This window comes from Lactuca serriola, chromosome 4 (genome assembly GCF_051521515.1).
Source record: "Lactuca serriola cultivar US96UC23 chromosome 4, Lser_US96UC23_V15, whole genome shotgun sequence".
In the NCBI taxonomy this organism is placed as follows: domain Eukaryota; kingdom Viridiplantae; phylum Streptophyta; class Magnoliopsida; order Asterales; family Asteraceae; genus Lactuca; species Lactuca serriola.
In genome coordinates, this window is record NC_136411.1 from 358,666,683 (window position 1) to 358,677,149 (window position 10,467).

At 34.6% G+C, this 10,467-nt stretch overlaps 1 protein-coding gene across 1 annotated transcript; it reads left to right on the top strand.

Moving 5' to 3' along the window:
- Positions 1–352: 352 nt before the first annotated feature.
- Positions 353–5,453, top strand: LOC145097607 (Ran-binding protein in the microtubule-organising centre protein). The gene is made up of 12 exons (XM_079035202.1): positions 353–844; positions 944–1,045; positions 1,506–1,586; positions 1,701–1,810; positions 1,879–2,014; positions 2,102–2,200; positions 2,279–2,384; positions 2,481–2,785; positions 3,123–3,302; positions 3,391–3,588; positions 3,682–4,008; positions 5,259–5,453. Exons 1-12 carry the CDS (start codon positions 548–550, stop codon positions 5,349–5,351), a joined length of 2,034 nt encoding a protein of 677 aa, XP_078891328.1. The 5' UTR covers positions 353–547; the 3' UTR covers positions 5,352–5,453.
- The last annotated feature ends 5,014 nt before the right edge of the window (positions 5,454–10,467 follow it).

The window sequence follows — 10,467 nt, forward strand, 5'->3', positions numbered from 1 at the left end:
CGAAAAATTTGCCCGAAGATGCTTGGAAATGGGCTGTGGACGAGAAGTTTACCCGAAGATGCTTGGAGACTCCCATATTCAAGTGGGTTAGTCAAAATAGTTGTATTTTATAAATATGTTAAACAAGTATATTAGTTACATGTTAATAAAACTATAAATAAATAAATATATACATAAAATAAAATTTATTACCGTACAATTGGTTAACCAATTTAAAAAAGTTACATCAATTATAATTTAATTTTTTCTTTCCAAAAAGCTCATTTTGTAGATGGACTTTGAAAACATATTTATATTATTGTCTCTGAAATTTATAAAAAGCTTTTTACTTTTTATATATTTTATAAATTTACATATTAGGAAAGAATTGGAAAATTGGGACGGAGGAAGGATATTTTTGATCAGACCATCATCGGTGGCCGCCACTCATAAACATAACTTTCCGATCAACGCAGCCTCATCCTCAGTTTATCGTCGTTACTTCCGAAATTCATCTCACTCAATATACAAACAAATCTCCATACAAATTTTCCCTTTTTATATATCGATGGATACGTCGCCATCATCACCGTCACCGTCACCGGTAAATTGGGAAGCCCTAGATTCTCTGATCATCGAATTCGCCAAATCGGAGAACTTAATCGAAGATTCATCTCCTCCTGCTTCTCCTTCTTCGTCATCTCCATCTTCATGTTCTTCTTCTTCTTATCAGTATCGTGTGCTGATTCTCCAAATCAGACGTTTATTGCAATTCGGTGATATCGATTCCGCCATTGATCTCTTGCATCTCCACGCTCCTTCCGTTCTCGATGATCACCGCCTTCTTTTCCGTCTACAGAAGCAGGTAAAGGATGTACTTTTTCGATTTGAATGTTGATTCAAAAAGATTGAATTATAATTTGGGGTGAAATGCTAAGAGTTTGGTTGTATTTTGATTGTGAAGAAATTTATTGAGCTTTTGAGGAAAGGAACTGAAGAGGATCGTAATTCTGCAATCAATTGCTTGCGGACTGCACTCGCTCCTAGCGCTCTCGACGCCTATCCTGTATGTTCCGATATTCTTCTTGTTTTCTGTAAAACATTAATTGATCCTGAATATTCTTGCCATTCATTTTGCATTGTGGGATTTTTTAAAGTCAAACCTGCATTTGGAAAGTTTCTTTTGTGCTATTTTGGTTGAGCGACTTGAGGTAGTTAGAAGCAGTACATGATCTATTACTTATAAACCACAAATCCAAAAACGAACACTGGATTCCATTCTATTTCTGGTTAAAGAAAGTCAATATTTTTCAACTTGATGAGTGTAAAGATTGAGGTCTTTGTGTTTTTTCTTTCCTGTTAATTTGTGATTGTCTTCTGCATTAGCATTTGTCTTTTTGCTATCATTGTAACTAATAACTCTCCTGATTTTAATATCTGAACTAATCCCATAACCATGTCTTTTTCTTTATCTATATATATTCTCCTTGTTTTGGTTGTGACATGACTCTGTTCTTGATTCTAAGGAAGCATATGAAGAATTCAAGCATGTTCTGCTTGCATTTATATACGATAAAGATGATCAAACTTCCCCTGTGGTGAATGAGGTAGGAGTTCTCTACTTCTCTACAAACAACACTGTATTACATCATATTCACATTCATCATTATCACATTTCTTGCATCTGAGTGTGTAACAAAGTATCTTTGATGATTTCTCAGTGGTCCGAAAGGAGGCTGTTTGAACTTGCTGGATTGATGACTTCTGTATTGAGAGCTCACTTACATGCATATGATCCCTTGTTCTCAATGGCAATAAGATATCTAATCAGGTCTTTTCATTGTTCATATTTTATAATTCTCTCTCTCTCTCTCTCAAGTTTCCATACCAATCTTGCAGCATACACAAGGGATTCTGCTTTCGCCAAGGGATTTCTTCACCAATAACAGATCTTACTGAAAGGTTGCTGCTTGAAGAACGTGATCTTCCAGCTACTCCACAAGAGGCTTTTTTAGAAGCACCTCCATTTGATGAGGTACCATATTTATTTAAGGTTATTTATATAATAGCAGACACAATAAGTTATTTATATAATAGCTTTTTTTATTATATCTGATATCAGGTGGATATACAAGCACTTGCACATGCTGTTGAGCTTACAAGACAAGGGGCAGTTGATAGCTTAAAATTTGCAAAGGGTGATCTATTCCAAGCATTTCAGGTAAGCTTACATTATTATGGTCAATTAGAATTGCTACTCATTCTGTGAAATGACGTTTTTAACCCTGGTTGTTAACAGAATGAAGTGTGTCGGATGAGATTAGACATCACAATGCTTGATGAACTTATTCATGAGTATTGTGTCTATAGGGGCATTGTCAGCTCTGGTGCTCCAAACCCTTCATGTAAGTATATAAGACTCTGTTTGGTATGATGGGAATCATGGAATGGAATCAATTAATCTTTTTTTTTTTTTTTTTTTTTTTTTTTTTGTGGCTTAGGTGAAGGAATGAAGATAGGACATGAACCATCGGAATCGGAATCCACTTTATCTGTTGAAGCCAGAAGTGGATCCAATAAGCTTGCTGATGCTGACATGGATTCACCTGGCACTGAAGAACGATACCCATGTGGGACCATGAGCAACAACCATGAAGATTGTAGTACAAGTGGAATTTATAAACATAAAGCTTCTAAAGTCCTTCAAAGAAACAAGACACGTGGCATTCTGGAGAGAAATAAACGTAAGAGGTGGAAGGGAAGACAAGATCTCCAAGATTCTTTCCCTCAAGTCCTCAACCAACAGGTATTATCACCATTGCCAGTACTGATTGTACCACAATCAGTACTGACCAGGAGTTCAGTTTCAGTTCAGTTTCAGGTTGAAACTGAACTCCTGGTCCATCATTAGTAACCGAGTCTGTCATTCAATTTGAATAACATACTCCTCAATTGTTACCATTGCCGGTACTGATTGCAGTACAATCAGTACCGACATAGGGACAAGGAGTTCAGTTTCAACCTGAAGTTGACATTGAACTCCTGGTTCAATCATTAGTAACTGAGTTTGTCATTCAGTTTGAATTAACTGAATGACATACTTCTCAATTGTTACTGGAATTGACTTTGACTTTGACTTTTAGGGTTCTGGAATGTCATCTACAGTAGATGTTAATGTGAATAAAGAGGAAAACTATGAGATTATGTTGGCAATAAAGGAGTTGACAACAAAAGGAATGGCTGCAGAAGTTGTAGAAGAAATAAACGACATGGACTCTGCTTTTTTCACACAAAATCATATTCTTTTGTTCCAGCTAAAAAGGGTGAGTGATTTCATTTATTTATTTATGTATTTTTTTTATTCCATGTTGTGAAAAGACAAAACTAACCTTGACCCTTTGTATGTTCCAGATTGAGTTTTTGAAGCTGGTCAACTCGGGAGACCATTCTCGTGCACTAAAAGTTGCTTGTTCTCATTTGGGGCCTTTAGCAACTAAAGATCCAGCTCTCTTAAAGCCCTTAAAAGAGACATTATTGACATTGCTTACACCCAATGAGAAGTTTGTTCCACAAAGCTTGCCCTTTCATGCCCTTTCAACTTCACTACAGGTCATTATTTTTTTCATTTTTCTTTTAATTATTTAATTTGTGTTGTAGTAATATAATGGAAAATGTTTTTTTTTAATTGTAAATACTAAATAGGTTGAAATAGGAAGGAGGCTTGGGATTGAAGAACCACAACTTATGAAAATAATGAGAGCTACACTTCACACACATACTGAGTGGTTTAAGCTTCAAATGTGTAAAGATCGCTTCGAGGGTCTTCTGAAAATCGATGTTTTGAAAGAAGTCAACTCCCCTCTGTTGACCGATACTATATCTAAATCCAGTACCGATATTTGTAATAATAGCTCTTCTCAAGGAACCGCAACTTCCAGTAGTAGAATGCACGAAGATGGAAGCAGTCCTGCTCAAGTTTCGTCCACTGGCGACGTCGCTAATGATGAAACTGCAATTCTCAAAGTCATGGTCAGTTTTATCAACTGTCTACTGTTCACTGTCCACTCTCTATTGTCTACTGTCTACTACTATACTGATATTTACTGGTTATCAGTTATCAATTATCAGTTCTGTCCACTGCCTACTGTTTATTGTCCACTATCCACTGTCTGCCATCTATTGTCTACTATCTATTGTCCACTATCCACCGTCTATCGTCTATTGTCTACTGTCTATTGTCCTGTCTACCGTCTATTGTTGTCTACCGTCTATTGTCTACTGTCTATTGTATTGTCTACTGACATTTACCGATTATCAATTATCAGTTCTGGCCACTGTCTACCGTTTATTGTCCACTGTCTATCGTCAATTGTCCACTATCCACTGTCCACCATCTATTATCTACTGTCTACTATCTACCGTCTATTGTCAACTGTCTACTGTTTACCGTCTATTATCTACTGCCTATTGTACTGTGTGCTAGTATGTACTATGTACTATGTACTATGTACTGACATTTACCAATTATCAGTTATCAGTTATGTTCACTGTCTACCGTCTATTGTCCACTGACATTTATCAATTATCAGTTCTGTCCACTGTGTATTATCTATTGTCCACTGTCCACCATCTATTGTACTGTCTATTGTCCACTATTCACCGTCTATCGTAATTTCTCTATTATCCACTGTCTACCATCTATTATCTACTATCTACCGTCTATTGTCAACTGTCTACTGTGTACCGTCTATTATCTACTGCCTATTGTACTGTGTACTAAACATTTACCAGTGATCAGTTATCAGTTATATTCACTGTCTACCATCTATTGTCCACTGACATTTATCAATATCAGATATGTCCACTGTGTATTGTCTATTATCCACTGTCCACCATCTATTGGACTTGTCTATTGTACAGTCTATTGTCTACCGTCTATTGTCCACTATTCACTGTCTACCGTAATTTCTCCATTATCCACTATCCACCATCTATTGTCTACTGTTTATTGTACTGTCTACTGTCCACTGTCTACCGTCTTGTGTACTGTCTATTGTACTGTCTACTGACATTTACCGATTATTAATTATCAATGATCAGTTCTGTTTACTGTTCACTGTCTTCTGTTTGCTTTCCACTTGCTTTCCCTTGTCTACTGACATTTACCCGTTATCAATTATCAGTTTTTTCTACCGTGTATTGTCTATATTTACCAGTTATCAGTTACCAGTTGCTAGTGGGATAAACAATGATTTTTTTTTTTTTGTTGATTGGTGCAGGAGTTTCTTGCGTTGCCGAGGGCGGACGCAATACACTTGCTAGCGCAGTACAATGGAAACGCGGAGACGGTAATCCAACAGATATTTGCGTGATATGTATGTATGATTGTACATTATATATATTGTTGTATGATTTGATTAAACTTTATGTTGTCGTATATTTGGTATACATTATTTCATTCATTTGTGACCTAATATGTATGTGTACTTTAAGTCTTCAATGCATATACATGACATGTATTGTTGTATAAAACATGTTTAGTTTAGGGTGGATGAAATGATTGCTACTTCAATAAATACACGACAAGTGCTTCGGGTTAACTTACACTCTCACTTCATTTGATATTGTGTATTTGGTGTTGTCCATAGTTGTTTTTCATTTCCCAAATCCTATGGGATTTTAGAGGATGCTACACTCTCCACACGTATAGTTTATTGTCTTGTAGAAATACGTATTTGTATGTTGATTGCATTGAACAAAAGTACATGTTCCTTTGTTTGATATTGTATTATTTATTTATTTATTTTGCAAATAATTTGATTGTATATAATAAAGCAGAATACGTAGTATTTTAGATTTCTGTAGGATTTTGTGGAGGCTTGTGTAGTTTCCGCACTTCGAGTGAGAGTGAAAAGAGGACTCGGATGTCCAGATCTCAATAACCAAATCGAGTTATAATAATAATATAATTAATTTATATACTAGTCGTCTACCGCGCCAAGCGTCGGGTGCGATTTTCTTTTTCAGAAATTAGTTCGTATATAGGATTAGTGTTTTTGCGCAAATAGTCTACTACACATAAACAATTATCAATAAGAGTCATGCTAACAGAAACGAAATCAGAAATAATTAAAAATGAAAAGTTGGGATTCTTTATAAATGCATATGAACAAATGATTGGCTGATCGTTATTGATCGTGCAACACTTCTTTATACACGACATTTGACGTATAAGACTTCACTGCCGTTGAATTGTTCATCATGGATTCACCAATACTTTTGTAGTGGCATGTGATATCTCTCTGGATAATGCCACATAAAGTTGGCCATGCGAGAAAACCGATTCTGGAAGATAAATTCCTACATTTGGAATTGTTTGTCCCTGAACTTTATTAATTGTCATTGCAAAACATAATCGAACTGAAAATTGTTTTCTCTTCAGCTTGAACGGGAACGTGTCATCTTCAGACGGATTTAGAGGAATCCTTGGAAAAAATACCCTCTTTCCAGTATTTTGACCAACAGCTATTTCCGGGATGCAATGGCTTTTCTTTTTCAGTGAAGGGAATTACCATATCATCGGGGATGTGAATAAAGTTTATGTGTACCGTTTCTTCAACTCCAACACCGACACGTAATAGAAAGTCTGAGAACCATGGATCAGTTAATGCTCTCATACTTATAATTAACCGCAACTTGATAATCGAAGACGAAAACTTATTAAGATTTTCAATAACAACTTTGTGTGATTTTAATCGTCTAATTATCATAACGTACATGCTATGACTAATGGTTAACTGTCCATAATTAATCGTGCAACACTTCTTTATACATCATATTTGAGATATAAACTTTGTCATTGTTAAAACTTTTTTTTCAAGATTCACTAATATATTTATATTGTCACATGATACACGATTGGAATTATGTTTCTAGTTATATTTAGAGGGTGTTTTGCTGAGATTATTTAAAATGATAAACACTTTTTAACTTATAGTTTATTGTCAAAACAGAGTTCTTAAAAAAGTGTTTGGATTAGCAAAATGCTCTAAGTTGATAAGCTATTTTAATGTTTGGCAAAATGACCAAAAAAATGATTCTTTGAGATGTTGGACAGTTATCAGTTATAAGGAGTTTTTATAAGTTCGGGTTAGTATCTTATCAAAAATGACTTATCCCCGATTTCACACCGCTATAAGTTGTTTTAAAAAAACAGTCTATCCAAACACTCATTTAAATTATACAAGTATGGAACCGATAATAAGTTAAAAAAAAAGTCTTTTTTAAGCTTATCCAAACACCCTCTTAGTAAACCAAAATGCAAGAATAACATTGAATTTTTTTTTATGGCATAACCTCTAACATTTCTTTTATTGTAAAATTAGTGTTGATATTTTTGACTAACCAAGCTCTTCAAAAACATTTCGGTTTGTAATATGTTTAGTTTTAACAAACTATTTTCATTTTTAGAAATCTTATGTTTGATATTTATTAAACATTTGATTACTTGGTATCTGTTAGAGCATTGAATTTAATTGATAAGATTTGTCGATTATAATATATTAAGTTAGTTAGTGGTCATTGAAAATCAAATAACGATAACTTTCATAATGATTTAGAAAAGTTGGTTTCCATTTTGTGGTTGACCAATTATTTAATTGTTGTAATTTCATGGTAAACTTCAACGACTTTTGCTTAGGTTGGAGGGAATGGTAGCACTCGTAGCACATTGCCACATCGTTTTTTTGACTGCTATGTCATTTTTTTGCCTGCCATCTAGCTAGCACATTTTCCTTAGCATTTGATAGGAGTGGTAGCACCTCTAGCATAAATCAAAAGGTTAATGGTGGTCAAAAATTCCAACAACCAATCAAGTAAGAGTCTTCATCTCTCTCACTTCTCGCTAAGCAGGTAGCAAGTTCATGGTAGCGGCGAGCCCCCTAGCACGAGCCATGGGTCGGTTTATAGCGAGGCTAGTGAGCATCTTGTAGTGAGACTAAATGAGGGTTTCTTGGTAGTCGATACGACTGTTAAATAATGATTGATTGTTGTAACACGGTTTGACGTTTTAGACCAAAGTATAATTTCTTTGTGAAAATATACATGGATTTATTGCAACTTTTTGGAACTTGAATAAATTTGTAGCATGTAAGTGTTTAATTTGTAAAACACACATTACCAATAAATTCAACAAATGCTATGACCGACCACGATAGTCAAACGAACATTTTCATAACAAAACTTTACATTCTTGCAACGAGGCAAGACGCAAAAACACCAACCCTTTCAAATAAAAAAATTTACGGTTTTTTTTACTTACATCATGAGATAATAAATCTATACAATATACAAAAGCTTTGAAGAAAGAATCGTCTCGACAAGGCCTGAATCGAACTCTTGTGCTTCAAAACTTCAATAATAAAGTTTAAAATCACTAATTTGAAGGGTTTTGGAAGGAAATCGGTTCAAGGGTTTTGGAACAAACTCACCGATGCCATTTTCTCAGTGCAAATACTTCCTCCACCCGCATCTCCATCGGCGACGCGGTTACTGCTCGTTATACCCGGGCCCATGGCCGACTTTCAGTCGGTGTATATTATATACGGTGGGGCTCGATCGGAGGAGAGATTAACAAAATTTGGGTAAATTGTACATAAATCTTGGAAATCCTAAACCCAGAGAAACAACAGGCCTCGTCAATTCGAATATGGAGCATCCCTAGTCAAGAACATGAAGAAATGGAGGTGACGTCTTTAGGAGGTTGTAGCCATGTGGTGGCAGTGAGTAGTGGTTTGATGGTGGCTGTTGTCTGTAGATGAGATTAGGGTAACATCGGAGATAAGATATACCGTGTAATACATATATGATGTGATTAAGCATTGTTGTAGATGAGGTAATACCTATTGAACCTATTAATTTTCAAGAAAAAGACAATATATTCATATAGTAAATAATTTTCAAGAAAAGGACAATATATTCATATGGTAAAGATTATGTTGACAAGATGGATAAGTAAACTAACAAAATTTGTAAAATAAAAAATAAAAGTGTTTGAAAGACATCATGAATATGCTTTTTCAACAACATAAATTTTGTTATAAACTAGTAATTAAGTAGCTAGTAAATAACAATAACCACCAATGGGCTGCCAACACAAAGAAAAACCCAATAACCTTCTTGAAATCGATCTACCACAAAATAAATCACTTTCGTTTTCAAAAGAAAAAACATCCCTTAGAATATTTGATAAAAAATGGCATCTCTAAGCTAAATTTCTCACACTTCTTTGTAAATACAAATTCAAATGAACACCTTTCGCTCTTAAATGATTATAGATTCGAAGATGTTACTCCACACCCCTTGAATTTTTACTCGTTGATGACCTATATGAAATCAATACTAGAGCCATCAATAATTTGAATAACGGATGCCTAGAAGGATTGAGGCTTTGAAATTAGTGTTCACCACCATTTGTAAAGAAGAGTCTAGTTAAAATAATATAGAGTATCAATAGCTAACCTACCTGTCTGTTTTTGGAGTTAAGATCTTCAACTTCACCCAACATAACTTCTTTTCCCTACTCGACCACCCGAAAAGAATCGAGATATCAAGGATCCCAACAAATTAAGAACACCTTCCAAATCTCCAGACATTGATATATAGTAAATGACAAGACTCACCAAAAATGATTTAATCAAAGCACCTTTCCTCGAACAAAAAGAGTATTAACCTTCTAGTTTGATTTTTTTTTTCTGTAAAAAAGATCGATAATTGGATTCCATTCTTCCATCCTCAACATATTATTGCCTATCAGTAATCCAAGGTGTGTAAATGGAAATTTTGAGGGTAAGACCTACAATATTGGGTGGCTCGTAACATCATCAAACTTCCTCCTCGCTCCCATTAAGTTAATTATTTTGTAGATTAATCTTTAGGCCTGAAGCGCATGTTAAAATAATATGTTAGCTTTGGGGAGCCTATTGAGAGTTGTAAAATAGAAATATTATAAAAAGACACACAATTCATATAGAATGTCATAACCTCCTAAAAAATCTCATTAAAGCATCTTTGGGAAAATCATTGAAATCATGAAAAGTATCCTATTGATTTCACAATAAAGTAATAAACCCATAATCATTAAAAAGAAACGTTACAATAAGAAGAATGCATGATATGGATCAAATGATAAAAAAACCATCTCACTTGTCTCTAAGGGGGTTATAAGGGTAAGCCCGAGCGAAAAGATAATAAACATGAGAATAGCACAAAGAACAACATATGTTTAAAGGACACAATCACAAATTAAGCTTGTAAAATGATAGATATCAAAATATCTAGAAGTGTCAAAACTACACTGGTCTCAAATCCCATCAAGGATGCATATGTTGGAAATTATTGTGGCATAATAGCATGTGACTATTTTTCTTTACCCCATATTGGTGGGGGAAGAAACTTTGTTAGTTAGTTTTTTTATTTTATTTTATTTTA